This window comes from Anthonomus grandis, chromosome 1 (assembly GCF_022605725.1).
Source record: "Anthonomus grandis grandis chromosome 1, icAntGran1.3, whole genome shotgun sequence".
Lineage (NCBI taxonomy): Eukaryota > Metazoa > Arthropoda > Insecta > Coleoptera > Curculionidae > Anthonomus > Anthonomus grandis.
The window spans coordinates 46,088,305-46,107,443 of NC_065546.1; the positions used below are offsets into that span (position 1 = coordinate 46,088,305).

Sequence of the window (19,139 nt, forward strand, 5' to 3'; positions counted from 1 at the left end):
GAAAAATACTCAACCAACTTAGAACCTATTCTTTTCTAGACTATTAATTCTACACTAATATTTCATACATAGCATTCATAACGTACTAACCCTATCATATTTAATATCGGCTCTTATCAATCAATTACCGCCCTTCTAGTTTTTCTATTTGATATGAGGCACTGTTCTAAATTATATCGTTTCACTTCCAATTGGCACATAAGACTTCTAATCATTCTTGCTTACTAAAGATAATCAATCACAATTTAAATAAACCATATCGGACTTATTAACTCGGATCTATATATCGAACTAAAATTAGCATTATGGGTTTTTGGTGTCAGCAACTATTTACGAATCTTTTGAAAGGAGTTTTGAAGGTACTGCTAATATTGTTTTCGCATTTGCATATTCTTTTCAAATGGATATAAAGATTCTGATCGAGCAGATGAAACATTTTTAATATTCTTCCTCGGATTATGTTGAAGTTTCTCCGTCTTTTTTCAATTTCTTTTAATAAAATTGCAGCTGCAGGGAAAACATTAAGAAACAAAATGACCACTGGCCCAGATGGACTTCCCAGTTTCATAGCTAAAGATTGTGCATTTATTCTGGGTAACCGTCGAATATTTTTTTTACCTAATCCTCAAAACTAGCCAGTTTCCCTTTATTCGGAAAATTACCAAAGTACTTCGCATAAACAAGAAAGATGACTTACGAAACATTAAAGATTATCGTCTCATATACATTCTATATAAATTTTCCAAAATCTTTCACATTACTATTAAACATTGTTTCATTACCAAAATCTTTGTATTTTGTTTTGATTTCTCTCCTTTGCCCAGGATGAAAAAAGTCAAGTTAATGTGATACGAGTAGATACGATAAGTTGATGACATACTTATTTCAGTAAACTTTTGACCAAATATACCACTACATCTTACTGGAAGAGTTGAGGAAGCTGTTTAATTTTTAGGAAAAGCTTACTGCTTTGTTATCATCTTATCTCATTGGTCGTCAACAACTTGTTGAAATTAAAGTCTATAAATCAAAATCAATTCTGCCTACCTCTGGAGTTCCACAGGGGTCTTATCTAGTTCCATTACTTTTCAGCCTGTATCCCAATGACCTGATTTAAAAGTATCTCTTGCTGCAAACTAGCCTATACTCACTGTCTGAGAATCTTCTAGCGTTTCTCGAACGATAGGGATTGCTTATTGCTGTAAAGCAATATCGACTTGGCTAAGAATTCGTATAATCTTATTAATTGTTCTAAATGGTCTGTTATGTCTTATCATAGAATCAAAACTTTAAAATTATTTAATTATACCTTTGCCAATTTCACTTTATCCAAAACGAAATAGTTTAAGGACTTTTTCCTTAAATGAAAGTATATCGCTCATATTGATTGATTATAAAGTGGTTGATGCCTCAAGAGGAAGTAAACCTCAAGATGTATTATTCGGAACTCGGAGGCTTTTTCGAGAATCGAAAAAAAATCTCGATCGAATATTTTGAGACCGACCGTCTTTATCTTTGCTATATTTCTCTTTGGTTTAAACCAAGCTCAAATATGGGTTGGTATCCATTTTATGAATGCCATATTAATTCCCTTAAATACACCCAAAGGCGTTTTTTAAAATATGTTATATGTAGAAGGGATGGTGCCTATCTGTTATCCCGGTTTAACTATAAGCTTTTGTTTTAAGGAGAGAGACTCACTCTGTGGCATTCTTGTGGAAATTGTTTAAAGGTCACATAGATCCTCCAACTTTTGTTGGTCACAGTTCCTTGCAACTGCCATGCCTGTCCTTCAAAACAAAATGTTACTACGATCAAGAGCAGGATCGTGCCAGAACTAACATTAAATATCAAGATCCTATTTTTATCATGTACAAAAACTTCAACAGATTTGCTTCCACTTGTGATATGCTCAATGAGTTTACAATGCTCTCTGAGGCACCTAGTTAATTTTTAGCATTTTATGTGTTATATTTTACCATTGCTTATTTTGATTTTCCTGTAATTAGACTCTAGCCCGTTGGAAAAGACACATAAATACAATTTAAAAAAGTAACACTATGATCTAATTGCTATTTTATATGGCTCTTTTTAAAGTTTTTCGATTCTATAATTTTATTCTATTCGATTCTATTCGATTCTATTCGATTCTGTTCGATTCTATAAGTTTACACAGAAGCTTGGAATTGATCTATTTTTATTAATACACATTATACAAAACAAAATAAACTTTGAAATTCCGATACTAATTGTAACTTGCGCTCTATTACCGTTTAAGTGTGAAATTTTGGTATTTCTTGAGAAAAATGCAAAAATTGCCATAAAAAATTTATAAACAAATTTCGACCTACACATATTTAGTTACACAAGTTACATAAGTTTATTATATACAAAGCGTTGCGGAAAAAACCAAATATTATTTATATTATTGGATTGCAAACCAGTATTTTCTCTTAAATATTTAACATTTATGCCAATACAGTACTAAAACGCCTTCATAGTTTACTTTTATAAACAAAAGCATACCTACAAGTTTCATATTGAATAGTAAAATATTGCTAAAAATAACCAGTTATACCAATTAAAAAAATATATTCAATATAAAATCTTATAGGAGAAATATGACGCTTGAGTTCTAATTTTAAATTATAATTTTTTTGCAAAAGCAATTAACTTGCTATCATTAAAATGGAGTTTACTGAACGTGACAAATTAGATTTTTTTGGAAAGTGCGGTTTTCTTACAATCACGGGTTGGTAACGATGTAATTAAAAAACCCTATTTGCTATTCTATTATTTTTTTAAAAATATAATAATTGTTTGTCTATGACCTAAATTATATTATCAAAGTTTAATAAAATAATAAAAAAGCCGTTTCTCAGGGTTTAATTTTATCATCATTACTTTTTTTTTTATTTATGTTGCTGAAATGAACACCTCAGTATGCAGATAACTCCCAACTGTATTTACCACTAAATACAGATTTAAGTAATATTTCTCTATAGAGCAAACTGTTGTATACTCCAGTGTATCTTGAACCGCTTAGTGCTGCCTCCTAGCATGCCGATGATAAACAACTGCTCAGCTGAATTATAGCGATGCAAATAGACTGTTACAGTTTTGGTAAAAAAAAATAATTTATGTGTGATAAAAGTAAAGTTTTCATAAAACTGTTAAACGAGAATACTCGTAAAATGATTGCTGCTGTTTTTAAATTTGGATAGACAGTTTTATATTTGCAACTATTTTAAATAAGGTCATCTTGTAGTATCTTGTATATCTTGCATCTGTATTTTGAGTCCAACTATCATCATGTACCTTGGGCCAGTAAATCTTGGTACAAGACGTTTTTAAAATATAGTAAACCCGACTTGTGCGCAGTGCCTCTATCATGCACTAGTTGCCTATTATACTATTAACTTTGTTCTAGTTACTGACGATGCATTTGGAAGGTGCCTGGAAATAAGGAGGATGTTAAAAGAAAACTCGCAGACGAAGATTCTTTGAAAGAGGCACTCAAATTACAAGTTTTACCGAAACTAATATTGTACTTTTTTACAACAATATTACGTGCATAGAAAATATGCTCTGATTTCCCCAGTTAAAACTTGGATTAAATAGGACTGAACATAGTTCAAAGACAATCTAGAACAAATGAAAAAAGGAGCTGTTCAACACTATTATCAGGAAGCCAAAGGTTTCTTGTCTCGATAATACTTTGACGAATCTCCTCCTCTCTTAAAAATACTGATATTATTTTACCGATTATTACGATAAATATTATATTCTATAAAACCAAGTTCTGCATATACCACTGTGGAGCCATGCCTTTGTAAAGACAACAATGTCTGATATACAGATCTGTTAGTGACAAGGCAATTTAGTTTAGTTCTTAGTCCTTGGGTATTTTGGTAGTAAACTGAGAGACTGGTGTTAGGATTAGTTTGTTTTAGTTCTTTGAAATTATTTTATGGACCGTCCGATAGTATTTATTTCAACGTTCACCCTAGTTTCAATATCATACTACATTTTGGTCAGATCAGAACCGTTAATGTTGATACCCCTTCGCTTGGTTCTAGACCGAAGTACACCCAACACATGATCTTGACCCTGTGGCCCTATGACCATTTTTTGTTGGGTTTACCTAGCCTACGAGGAAATAAAAAATTTCCACATTTGGGATATTATGTGACTTGCAAAGAGCTTATATATCATTCAAATAATGATATATTTAGTATCGATGTACTACCACCTTTATCGATGGCTTGTAAGGATGTTTGAGTTTTAAGCCCACCTTTTAATTATTTAAATTCTGTGTTCTGTTGGTCAATATCTACCAAAATAAAAGAAATTTCTAATAATTTTTTTTTGGAGCCTATGAGAAATTATATTTTACTTCCTTACCTCAAAGTTACAATCAATCGTTTTTTAGGTGAGATTGTGTCCTAAAAGCTGCTGTATTTAGTAACGTTAGGTGTGATGATGTTCAGAATATATTGAAAACTTTCTTTATATGACGATGAAACAGTAATTGTTCATGATAGATAAGTCTTAATAAAATTTTTTGAATTCACCTCTTTTCAAATATATTACACGCACGATAGTGACGACGTCTCCGTAGTCTCCGAATTAGAAGAAAAATATGTTGAACGTATAGGCTCATTACGCTACAAATTAAAATGATGATGATTATTATGATAATAATAATCATCATTAAAATCATAAAAAATAAAATATGGTAATAATGATGATGAAGATTTAATGAACACAATGTCACCAAAACACGGCTTATCCATTTGACGGCGAAAAACGTATTTAGTGTCCAGGCTTAATTCGTACAAGTATCGTACGTCAAATTCGTATCCCATGTGCGACCAGCCTTAAATCGGTGCCGAACACGACACTAATCATGGCGCGCAACTATTATGGTGTTGAGTTATTTTATTGGGCATTATATTAGTCACTTATAGCAAAACTCAATTTAGAAAATACTATCTTACACGCTCAAAAATTGAAAAGAAGAAGAAAATAAGGAATATGAACCTAAATCTTTAATGATACCTTTCATTATACTTAACTTAAGTTCAATAGGTTTTAAATACAATAACTTACTTGAGGTATAATAGATTTTTGTATATAGGGTAAGTCCGGGATAGTTGGCTCACTTTTTTAAAAAAATGACATAAAATGAAAACCCAAAATTTAATCAAACCAAAGAAAAGAGATTTAACATAAGCATTTATTCCAGTTAACGTCAAAAGTAACATTTAAAGAAAAACTAAAAATTCTAACTCTACAAACAGTTTTAAAAAAATAAGCTGAATGGGCCAACTCTTCCAGGTGCTATGAGTTAGTTGGCTCACTCATACTGGGTGAGACGGCCCATTAAAAAAAACTTAATTTAACATCGCTTTTTTAATAAAATTTTTCCACATTTTCCACAGGTCACAGAGATTCAAATATTTAGAGCAGCTTTCATGGAACCACCTTGTGCAGTAAATACATTGAATCCAGTCATCAGTTTTAATTGTGAGTTTGTATATCTCGCCACATCCAAGGCATTCTGTAGAATCGTCTTCTTGTGAGCAATCCTCAGATTCGGCAACATAGTCGTCTGATGAGTCAGTATCTGTGGATGAGTCGTCTTTATTTAATTTAAGTTTTTTCGCTCTTGATTTTTGGGTGGTTAGGTTTAATTTATTTTTCCCTTTTATGTTTTTAGTTTGTTCCTTTACACATGAATCATTTGACCCATCATCATTATTTTTTTGTTTTTGCTTGTTTATAATCGCCGTATTTTTTTTAATTTCCTTTTTTTTTCTTTGTCCTTCTTACGCGCGTTAGCCAATTTTTGTTTTTTTAATATTTTCCGGATTTATTTTTTCTGTTTTGTTCTTTTTCGTGCATTTTCAATATTAGCTGATGTGCTTGGAACAGGCAAAATTTTGTTTAACAGTGTTCCGAGTGTGTCCTGATTTTGATCTTCATCACGTTCCGATGCTATGTTATCCAAGCCTGACGTTGACGTGGATGGTATTGCTTGTTCTTGTTTTGGCATTTGATTTTCATCATTATTAGCTCTATTTGCATCATTATTAACTGTTGCCGTATTATCTAAAAATGTTTTTTTTTAAATAAATAAAAATACGTTTGTTAGAGGGACTTTGACCACGCCTTAGATAGCAGCTGGCCAAATTGTAACCGGTTAATTTTCCTAGTTGGATTTGTTCTAATAAATGTGTTGCAAGCATTATTAAAGAAAGCTTTAAGGCTCTTAAAAAAACATCTATCTAAAGGTTGGAGAAACTGTGTGGTATGACTAGGCAGGCAAAGAGAAATAACACCATGTTCATCAGCGCATACAAGCATCTCTAATGAGCTGCAATGGCTAGCATGCCCATCCAGTAAAAGTAGAACTTTTCCTTGCGGTTTACGTGGTATAAATTGATTTTTTAGCCAAGCAAACATTATATCAGTGTTAATGTAAGCTGATTTTTCATTCATATAAACAGTGGAGCCAGGGGGCATTCCATCTTCAAACTCAGCTTTTTTATTTTTCCCTTTGAATATACAAGTAGGTGATATGTAATAACCTTTTGCATTACACCATGATATTGCTGTTATGGTTTCTCCCTTCTCTGAAGCAGTAATTGCAGCAACATGTTTTAAGCCTTTTGTAGCAATAACATAACCAGGTTTATTATTTAATTGTAAGCCCGTTTCATCCATATTAAATATGTGACCAGCTTTGTTCATTATTTCTCCTTCGATTAATGTGTTTTCAAGTAAATTAAAATACACAGAAACATCTGTCTTATTCATTCCTTTACAACGGGCTAGTGACACCCCTTCAGCTTTTCTAACACTTAGGTCGGGGTTTCGTTTTAAAAACATAGTTAACCAATCATACCCAGCCAGTTTTTTCTCTCTATTAAATGTCTGTTTAATTTTAAACTGCTCTGCCAAGTTAAATGCCATTGCTCTGACGCATTCACGAGTTGAAAATCCATGTTTCTGTAATTTCTGGATATGTAGCTTAATTTTTTTCTCATTTTCGATACCAAGCTCGTTTCTGGTAATCATTGTTTTTGAAGCGCCTGCGAAATGTTGGTGGTGGAATGTTGTTAAAATTACGGCATGCCTCTCTGATACCCATAACAGCATTTCTGACAGCTTCTGCAGCATTAACTAAATCTTCTTCAGTCCAGTTTCCTCTTTGCACTGAACCTTTTCTAATGTAGTCAGTCGACATGACTCTAAAAAATACATTTATATACTTTGGATGTCTAAATTGTATACTTAAATGCCAATTTTAGACTTAGATTTTTGTAAGGATTAAATAAAAAAATTATTTTTGTTTTCCGGGATAGATGGCCCATGGGCCAACTAACCCATTTAGTAGTTGGTCCATCTATCCCAAAAGTCACTAAATGTTTCCTAATGGCCCACTAAATATTTCCAAGATTTATTAAATTTTAGAGGTACGGGTGCATTAACATAACTTCAAAAATGCACAAAACAAAAACTTGAAAAAAAAATAAAATTTTCAGAAAAAAACTATACATTACTTTTAAGGTTAAATATTTTTAATGCTTGTAAAATTTTTTTTCTAGCAAAACTTACCTTAAAGTGTAGAAAAAAACCGCAAACCTGGATCACGATATATACAGCACGTTGAATAGGATATGTCTAAAGCTACAGTGCCGTAAATTAAATATATTTAGGAAATATCAGAAAGACCCATCACACCCGGCGGGCCATCTCTCCCGGAATTACCCTACCTAGGAGCTGAGGTTTAATCTATTAATCTCTGAGCTCGTTTCTTCTTTTCAGTATCCTACCTAACTTTGTTATGAATATTAAAATAAAAAACGATAAAAACAACGAGAAGGTCTACTTTTTTAATAAAAATACCTAATTTGAACCAACGTTTCGGTAGTTATATCTACTATTCAGGTAATAAAGTTAAATAAAATTAAATTAAAAATATGAACAAAATATACTTATTTCTAAAATTTCTCGTTAATACTTCCTTCAAAACTCTATCCTAACTCGCCAATACGAAATAAAGAAAGTTGGATTTATAGCACGCATAGGAAAAAATTTATCAATGCACCCGAAACTAATGCTTTATAATGCTATTGCCCTTCCCCATCTGCAACTCTGTTCGACATTATTATTTAATTTACCCCAATATATAATAAACCAGTTTGAAATAATACAAAATAGAGCTATGAGACTGATCCTTAAATGTAATCGTTATACCCCAGTTGTGTCTATGTTAAACGTCCTAGGTATGTTGTCTGTGAACCAAAGAATAATGTTTAATTTTTATCTATTTATTTTTAAATTAAAACATCGTCTGCTACCAGACTTTATCTGTGAAAAATTGACAATTTTTAGTGATGTTCACAATAATTATCTTACTCGCAACCGAACAGATTTATAGTTGACAGATGTAATACAACTCGGTTGCTCAACTCAATATTATATAGGGGCTTAATAGAATTCAATAGGTTACCGGCTAGTCTTAAATCCTGTGATAGTTTTAACGTCTTTAAAAGGCTCTTGACAAAAATTTGTTCTAGATATTTAGTATTTGTCTTTTTTATCTTTATTCTGTGGTTTAAATTTTTTTTATGTCATTTTTAATTTTATGTATTATTTATTTTACCTTAATTTTATTGTGTATTTTGTATTCTGATTTTATTAAATTTTAACTCATTTTATTTTTATAACTCATGTTTTATTATTTATTCTTTTACGTTTAGCTTAACATTTTATTTATATGATTTTATTTTTACATTGTATATGTTTGTTTTTCTTACCTTTTTTTATATATTCCCACTCATATGTGAATGCATAATCTTAAACATGTTTATTTGCCAACAATACTCGTACCTCATACCAGCACTATTATTGTAATATTATCCTTATTTTTTTGGTTTTGTTTTGGTTTTTAATTTTAGTTTATTGCTTTTTAATATTATATTAAATGCCGTATTATGTATTTTATTTTTATGCAGCAGATTTTGTTAAATAAAGATTATTATTATTATTATTATTATTATTAATTTATTTTTAACAATATTTAAAGTTTTCTCAACATTAGTAAAAATAATCATCAAAATTTACCAATAGAAATAAATTTACCAAGATCATGAGGGTTAAAAGAAATTATAGTTTATATGTTAGTTTTTATAAACAGTGTTGAGAATTTTTAATGTAAGAATCAGAATTATTAGTGTATGGAGTTAAGAGATTTAAAAGATATTTTGCAAGAGGGTGAGTAGGTGAATTTATGCTACTAACTATAGGTCTTAAAGGAACATTTATTTTATGTATTTTTCGTAAATCATAAAAATGTGGTGTTTTACTATGTGGAGTTAATTTAAAGCTATCATTATCAGAAAATTGGTTTTTATGTTTTTTAAGTAAATTATAGATTTATGTTTCAATTTTTTCTGTAGGATCTTTAGATAATTTGGAATAATTACCATAATTAATTAATAAATTTAATTTATTTTCATACAATTAAAAGAATAGTAGGATTATCATTATCGGCTGGAAGTATTTTAATACTGTTATCGGATTTACGGGTCTTTAAAGCTTTTAATTTTAAAGAGTTTAAATTTTGTTTAATTTTAATTGGTTTTTCAATTTTTATCATTGCCCTAATTCTAAATTCATCTTGTTGATCCGTTAGTAAGTCTTTCGTTGCGTTTCCTATAGCTGAAATAACACTTAATTAAGGCAGAATTTTTTGAGACTTTTAGAAAGAACAAGTTTTTCTGTATCAGATAAAACTCTATCTGACAAATTAATAACAGTTTTATTTATAAAATCATTATTATTTGTGTTTTAAAGTTCTTGATTTATATCTTTATTATAAAGTAGATTTATTTTATTTATGTGAATTTGTTTTTGTTTTTGAAACTTATTTAAATAACTCTCATTTATACAGAAGCATATATGATTGAATATATAACCCGAATGAAATAAACAACCTTTTTATTCAATTTTCTCAACTTGAACCACCAGATCCGGACTTGATTTTGTTATATACTACTAGTACGGCAAAAAACTTTATTGAGCTTTTTTCTTTTAGATTGACGGATGAACAGGAAGTTTACACTGCCTCATCATCAATAAAATCAAATGCCGTTGGTCCGGATGGTCTTAACAGTGAAATGCTAAAATTATGCTGCCCTCAGATTCTAAATATTTTAGTTAATATTTATAACTCGTGTATTCTCGTATCTGAATTTCCAGACTCCTGGAAAATTACTAGAGTTTTTCCGTTGCCAAAAACTAAAAACGAGCCCACAAACCTTTCAGAATTAAGACCCATATCCATTTTATCACCCGGATCGAAAATATTTGAAAAAATCTTAACCGCTAGAATAATATCCTTCCCTTGAGACAATCGGCATTTAGAAAAGGCTACAGTTGCTGTACAGCATTGTTGGATGTGGTTGATTCAATAATGTCAAATATAGACTCTGGAAACTCATATGTTTTGATATTGTTACACTACACAAGAGCGTTTGATAAAGTAAACCACCAGGTCCTGTTCGCTTTGCTATTGCATATTGGATTTTCACAGAGTGCTGTCGATCTAATTAAAAGCTATTTATCTAATAGGGTCTAATATCTAATATTTAATATCAATATGTAGAAACTGATAAGGGATGTTCGGACAGAGGGTCGCTTCACTGTGGTGTTTCACAGGGCTCTGGGCTATCCCCGTTACTATTCTGCATATACACTTGTTATCTCACACATGCCCTTGAACACTGTATTGACTATAGTTTTGCTGATGATAAACAATTATTATACTCTGTCACGCCTAATAGCATAGCATAAACTCAACTTAACATAAATAAAGATTTGAATCAACTAGTTCGAAACTCAGAAAAACAGCACTTAAAATTAAACCCTTTAAAAACTAAAATACTTGCTTTTGTAAAACAAAAAATTGACTTAGAAAACCAACTTAAAATTCATTTAAATAACTCAGAGCTTACCTTTGTAAAAAAAAATCTAGGAATTTGGGGGTAATTTTAGATACAGATTTAAGATTCAACGAACATGTGTATCTGTGTGTGTACAGAGGACGTACGCAAGTTTAAAGTTGTTATATCCACATAGGCGTGCACTAAGTCAAAAACTAAAATTAACATTGTCAGATGCTCTCCAAACAGGATAGAGACAGGATACAGAGAGTTCAGATGTCGTGTTTGCGGTTTGCATTTGGCATAAGGAAGTTTGAGCCAGTAATTCACAAACTCAAAACTTGCAATTGGTTGGATATGGAAAATCGCCGTACATTTTACTCCGCTATCTTATTCCACAGAATAATATTTAATTAAAGTCCACCATATTTGTACAACAAAATAAAGTTTAGAACAGATGTTCACAACTTAAACCTAAGGTATTGGGGCTTAATATCTCCTCCTTTCCATAAGACTGCCTTGTTTGCAAGATCTTTCTCTTATAATGTTTACCTACTATACAATCATATTCCTCTCGAAATGAAAATACTCACGCCAACAAAATTCAAATATCTATATAAAAATAACTTGCTGACACACCACGTCTAAGTCTTGTTGTTGTTTTTTGTTTATCTTTTTTTGAGTAGGTACAAACGTCTGCTATAAGTATAAGAACTAGGCACTATTAGAATTGTTTAGGTAAAAGCAGTGTTGTAATTTACTTGTGTTGAAATTATAAAACTACATTACTATATAACTACATTACTCTACTTATGATTTGCTATTGTGCTAACATTGAATCTATATATTAATTTGATATTCTTTGTTGTTAGTTACAGTTACAAAATTTTTACGCAGTTTATTCAATATCAGTTTTACTGCCTTAAACTCCATTTTGCAGTAATACATTTATCATGTATGAAGAATGTATACCAATAATGCATTGTAAACTTGTACTATTACTGGCAAATAAATTTATTTATTATTATTATTATTATTATTATTATTGAAATAATTTTGATTAACTAAATTAAATAAGCTATTTTTTAATTTTTGTATTTTATTATTTAATTTAATTTTATTATATCTATGAAATTGGATTCTTTTTCTTAATAACGCTTTAATTGCTCTTTCTAAGATTTTATGTGTCTTATTATTTTTGTATGATTTGTGTAATCTTAATCATTTTGGTACTAAATTACTAATTTTGCATTTATATAAAAATGTTATACTATTGTCACTGTGAGATAATTTAATATACATTTTTTCTAAATGTCTAAACAATTAGGCTCATACCTTTGATTTAAGTAAAATCTGTATTGTTGTGACGATTTCATAATGAGTTACTTATTTTATTGGGTATTACGTTACTTATAGCAAAAATCAATTCAGAAAATACTATCTCACATGCTCAAAAATTGAAAAGAAGAAGAATATAAGTGACGTGATACCCAATAAAATAAGTAACTCATTATGAATTAGTCACAACAATACAGATTTTACTTATTATGATCTTGCCAAACTGAAATAAACTTGGAAAATTTTAGGGATAATTATTGATTAAACTAAACTAAAAAGTTATTTTTAGAATTTAATCCTTATATTTTTTTGAAATGCTTTATTTAGTAATTGAAACCGGATGATTGAGGTTCAAAGGGCCAAGGTCGATGCTTTAAAATTGATCCGCGTTCGGCCCGAACTCTACTACATTTTAGCTTTATATAGTCCCTACATGCACGGCCGAATCTAGATGTACCCAAACCTTTCTACGATTTAAAATAATTGCAATTATGCCTTTCTTAAAGGTTTTTTGGCTGAAACCGTAAATTTTGGAGCTATTTTATTTTTTAATATAGATAATATTGATTAAAGTTTCATAAAAAATACTAAGGTATAAGAACCTCATAAATGTGATATGTGCCAGAAACATGAAAAATAGCCAGTATTGTATCAGTATTCAGTTTTTTTTCTTTTTTTTTCATATTATATACAGGAGCGAAAAAACAGTGTGTAAATAGAGTTGGGACACCCTGTATATTACCGTGTTCGACTTAAAAAGATTTAATTGTATTAAAATGGGAACAGTTTAAACTTTAAAGCTAATAAAATTATCTCAAACTACTTTTTTGCAATTACATTGTTTTGACTTAATGTTAATAAATTTTTTTATTATTTTTTTAAGAAATATTTAAATATAAAAGGAAAAAATAATAATCACCATGTTTTTTTAGGCATAGTAGGGCCCTAAAAATAAATTAAATATAATTTGAAACCTTGGATAAAAACAAATAAAAGTTATCCATAAACCACCAGTTATGACAATATTTGGTCACTAATTCACAAGAATATTTAATTTTACCTTCATCTTTATTACTGCCAAGAAGAATCTCCATATCCTCATAATCACCTTCAGCCAACATGTCCTTGGGATGCTTAGGCAAAAAGACGCCCTCTATCGTCGGCATCGATGGAAACCCCAATATACCCGAATAAGAATTCCATTGTTGCAAAGAAATCGTTTTAGCATCGACTGCCCTCATACAATCCAAAACATCATGCGGATTGCTTTCCAAGTAAGTGGCATTACATCCGCAATCTTGTATTAAAGTTTTACCAATAACTTCCGCTTGCTCTCCAGACATATAGCTCCAAGGAGTGTTGATGGTACCCGATTGTAAAATGCCCCTTTTAGCAAGACCTTTAGTAATGGGACTCAAAAGAAGTATGCTGACCGATCCACCCCCAGCAGATTCTCCAAAAAGAGTGATAAGGTCTGGATCACCTCCAAAAGCAGCAACATTTTCCTTGATCCAGCGTATTGCCAAAGCTTGGTCCCACAATCCCATATTTCCAGGTGCCTCCTCACTGCCTCTAGAGAAGAATTTATTCAAATACAAGAACCCAAACGCGCCGACGCGGTACTGTATTGAGGCAACCACCACGTCACTAGTAGCGGCAATCATATCGGCATCATAAATATCCAAAGTGGATGTGCCGCTCATATACCCACCCCCATAGATCCAAATTAACACGGGCACATTCGGTCTGTCTATGGGAGTTTTATCGCCGTGGTGTCTGATGCGCAATCTCTGAGGCACCCATAGGTTAAGGTAAAGGCAATCCTCGGAGATGTTCGTATTGGGATTCCACATTTCCTCTCCTTCAAACCCGGGGAAATACTCGTAGCGCTCCTGAAAGCACGAATTTGGCAGTTTGGTCGCGTTTAAGATCCCGTGCCACGGATCAATTGGCACCGGTCTACGGAATCTTAGTTGTTCAATAGGAGGCTTCGCGAACGGTATTCCTGTAAAAACGTGTATTTCCCTACCCATAACCGTCTTGGAATACCCTCTAACCAATCCACTAGTCGTCTCCACCACCAAGGGATCATTACGGTAATCTTTGTTGGCCTTGGTAGTGGTCTCCTCGTTAGGCCATGAGTATCCTTGAACCCTAGGGGCGAACAGGAATATAACAACAATAATTAACTTCATAATTTCTGGTCGGTTGTAAAAATCTATATGCGCATAGCGTACGAACACGTGTATATACACAAATATCTGTTGCTGTGAAGAAAAACAGGAAAAACGAGAACGCGAATCGCGCGAGTCGGCGATCTATTGAACCGGGATAGCGGGGAAAAACACGACGGAATGTGGAGCGGCGACGGATACACGATTTTGGTGACAACCTGGTTCTAACTGAGCGTCCCGATACCTCGTCTAAATTTCGATTTGAAGCTTGCGCGGCCGACAGCCGCTCGCGAAGAAGCTCCACTATGATTTACTATCTCTGGATACGGCGGGCGTTTGCGTTATGTTCTTTTTTTTTGTTGGGGGGCAAACACTCTGGATTAAAGCATTTGGTTTTTTAACCTTATCCGATTTAAATGATTTTCCTGGGTTCGATCAATCAAATCAAATTAAAAGTAATTTATTTGCCATAAAGAGTCAATACATTCCTAGAAACAAAATAAATATAATATATTAAATATTTTAAATTACATCCTCTTCCGCAAAAAAGGTCTGTCCCGCGATTTTCAATAACCGATACTCTTTAGCTACTGACAAAAGAAGGCAAGAGTGGGACAAATCCGTCAACTTAACTAAAGTTAATTAGTAAGGACAAATCCGTCAACTCAACTAAAGTTAATTAGTAAGGAAACTACGAAAACAAAAAAAAAATCATCAAACTAAATAAATTATTACAGAAAGAATAACTCTATAATATTTAACGTCTCGATGTATAAGACGTGAATTTATTTTACTTATTAAAATATATCTGGTTTTAGTCACTCACCAAAAATGGTTGGAAAAGGCAACGATAACGATGGACATGTAAAGTCAAGGGCTATCTGTGAGAATCTTTCGAGTTTTATGTCTTAAGAGGTTCTTCGGAGATGACAGAAATAAACAGGAATAGCACTTATGTGAGAAAAAAGGCCATTTTGGAGATTGAAGTTATAATATGTGAGAATGGTGGTCTCTACAAAATGCATAGGCAATGACAGATATTTACGTAATATATGCATATTTCTAATACAATCCTTTTTTGAATTCAGCACTGGTATGAAGGTTGAATGTGACAGGGCGGAATAGTCTGCCACCCAAGATGGCCGATTGACTAATTTTTGACGTACATCAAATATGACAATAGTGACATTTTAACTGTCGTATTTGACGATTGTCTTTTTAAGTTCTCTTTGGGTGGAAAACAAGCCAAGCCTCATGATTTTCTTCCAGTTGATTCCTTTTGAGTCATGGGTTGATAAATTATTTTACAAATATGCCAACATCGAATCGTGCAACTCCATAGAGTAGGAGACAGCTAAATTTGAATTATGACATACCTAAATGTTTTTTAATAATTTTGAGGTGCATCTTGGATGTATTATCATTTTTCAGGGTATAATTATAGATTCAATACGATATATCTATGTCACTGTTCTCAATTTAACAATTTTTTTACAATTCAGTTTTAATTCTTTGGCCTCCACTGGGAAAAGGTCTAGTATTTCCTTTTCTTTATCTTAATCTAGATTAAGATATTCATGCAAATATACTTTATGTACTAGTTTTTATATTAGGAATTGCCCAGACAGTCACAGAAATAATATATTTTTTCAAATTTCCATTGAATTCATCCTTACAAAGATCTTAAAGGAAGATCTGTCATGTAAGTCTGACTAAAAATGTCACCAATTATCGAGTCACTATCTATCACTCCAAACACTTTTCCAGTTCCGCTTTTAACAACCCTGATAATCCTATGCGACTTAGATAGAATGCTGAAGTAGAAATAATATTGAGTTAATTCAGATGGAGTAGAAACATAACACCTATTTGTTCAGTTTAAAGAAAATGATGACATCCAGATTGAGATATCCTTCTCAAAAACTGATTTCCTAATCGACTTAATCCACCTTAAGTTTTACACATTTTTGAATAACCACGGTCATTTAGAGAACAAGTCTTGGTTGGTTTATTAAAATTTTGTTAAGGACTTGGACCAGCATGAAATTGTAAAACAAATTATTCAAGGTAACACTAGCTTAATAATTTATAAATATTTAAAGGATTGAAATAAAAAGCCTTAAAATCACAACAACAATCTTTAAGTGTTGGCCATTCTTAAAAACAGACAAAATTTCGACAATCTAAATAGTATTCAAAAAAACAAAAATCTTGAATATCCTCCTATTACCTGAGACATTTTGATAGTAAATATTATGCTTTTTACAGTCCTCTTTTATTTACTGACCCATAACTAAAATCATGTTATTTGCTTAAAGTAAAATTATAGACTAATATAAAAGCCTTTAAAGTATTATTTAGAACCTTAATTGTGATCATAACTACGCATAACATTTACATATTTTGGATCATTAGGATGAAATACTTATTAGGTTGAAAATTTTAACCCAATTAGGATATAATATTGAATACACAATATACTGCCATAGTCTGTTTTATTATGTTTTATGTTCCATACTTACTGGACACAACTCCACTAACATGTGACATCTTTACCCGAACCAAAAATTAAAAGTTGTATTTTGTTTTTGTACATATGTATTTGTGTTATATCTAGTCATTATTAATTAATTTATTCACAATAAAAAGCCAGATTTATTTCAAGAAATAGGTTCAGTTCTTGTTGTTATTAGAGTTTAGATTTTGTTTTCCATAATATGTGGATATATATTATTTTGTTACAATTATATAGATGGTTAAAAAAATATATATGTTTAATTTTATATTTACATACGTTTGTTATATGTTTCTTATAATGGTTTTAACTCCTATTAAAACAAAAAAAAACAGGTAATTTTTTCTGAAAATTCAGAAATTATTAGGATGTTAAGTTAAAATATGCTTTATACATACCACAATTGCATTTTACACATAAACGGTCTCAAATGTCCTAAATAAGCAATATCTTGTGAACTTAATTTAAATCAAATAATATTTTAGTTGATGTGTTAATTCTTGAATAAAGTGATGAGGGATGTCTGAGATGCAATTTTTCCCCAGCATTTAAAATTAACAATTTTATTAAAATGTGGGTATTTCTAAACTGATAAGCGTATTTTAATAATTTTAAAATAAAATAAAATTCTATTAAATATATCTTTCATCACTCGTCAGTTAATACATCAACTTTTGTAATTCTGCAAATTACTCATTGAAATATCGCGCAATAGATCAGGCTTAAGTTTCCCGCCACCGGCCACCCAAGATGGTTGCCCCCGTCTTTGTCAACGTCAATGGAATTTCTGTCTGTTCATTAGACAACAAGCATTTCTCTATATTTGTTTTTTGTGGAATTCAGTTCGACGGTAATTTTACTCGAGAACAGTCGCGCAGCAGTGTTCACTTCTTCTCCCATAACTTTTCCCTAGTTGTGTGGTTAGTGTCTTTATTGAACTATTTATACCTGTCAAATTACAAAAGTGAGAGTTTTCACTGGCAATGTTTTACCTTATGTTTTTCATATTGTTTTAATCACTATCAGTATAAAGAAAGTAATATTTTGAAATGCGCATCCTTCCTTGCTAAGTGTAGTTATGTGATACTGTTGCATAATTATAAATTGTGTACAAGGATTGTAGACGATAGCTCAGAATTACTGGGGCTAGGCGTTCGTAGGTTAGGATTTAATATAAGTGACAGTAAATAAAAAATTAAAAGGGAACCAAATAGACGCCACTTATTTTTGCTAAAACTAAGAAAACTTCTTACCTGATTATTTTAATTTCAGTAAAGATGACTTGGACTATGCTATGGCAATTAGAGGCAACAGTTAATAACAAATAACCAATAACAATCCATTTTATTTACACAAATCCATTTATACGATACTTTTAAAGAGATTTTAATATGAATTTAATCAATAAATACTATTTATAAAAAAGGATTTAATTACACTTTAAATAAATGGTGGCTTATGGGTATTCAATGATTTACTTAATAGTTAATTTAAATTAAATAAAACACAATATAAATACCATAGAGAAAGTTCATGAACCTTGTTTAGTGGGTGTAGTGTTGAAAATAAATATAAAATATAGGTTATACCCATCAGTTTTACAATATTACTAAAGCTATAAGTAGTTTTAAAATTTAAATATAATAAGTTTTACAACGAAAGTAAATATGGGCTTCGGCCACGTGTCTTACTAGTCACTCTTAATTATACAGAAATAATTATTGAATAAAGAAACTATTAAAGACAGATTTAATTAAAAGATAAAAAAACGTTAAAGAAAACTGGTCTTAATTCACCTGGTCTCCGACTACATGGAGCCTCACCAAGATAACTGGCTGTTTGAAATCTCGATTGTAAGAGATAGGGGCTCAGGTAGAGGTTAGGTTCTCGTTGTGGAGAAACCAGTAGATTGTACTGGAGTTACTCGTGGAGCATCACAGAATTCACCACCATCACATCCTCAAGGTAAAGCAATCGAAGAAGAAAAAAAGAAAATGGAGAAGAAAAGAAAACCGGAAAACGAAAACTCTGAAACAATTTTGTAATGATAATAACCAAGTCACTGGCACGATGCCGGTACAAAGAAATGGTCTATCACTCACCTCGTTAAGTATCCAACCAAATCTTGGGCATCCTGCCAAGAAATTACTAAATCAT

The 19,139-nt window shown here is 31.3% G+C and overlaps 1 protein-coding gene across 1 annotated transcript in view; it reads right to left on the bottom strand.

Annotated features, from left to right (window-relative positions):
- Positions 1-14,678, bottom strand: part of LOC126740527 (acetylcholinesterase-like) — a 255,707-nt gene extending 241,029 nt beyond the window's left edge. Inside the window, exon 1 of the mRNA XM_050446604.1 lies at positions 13,354-14,678. Within this exon, the coding sequence (XP_050302561.1) occupies positions 13,354-14,488 (1,135 nt within the window). The 5' untranslated portion in view covers positions 14,489-14,678. The remainder of the gene's footprint in view (positions 1-13,353) is intronic.
- Positions 14,679-19,139: the final 4,461 nt, after the last annotated feature.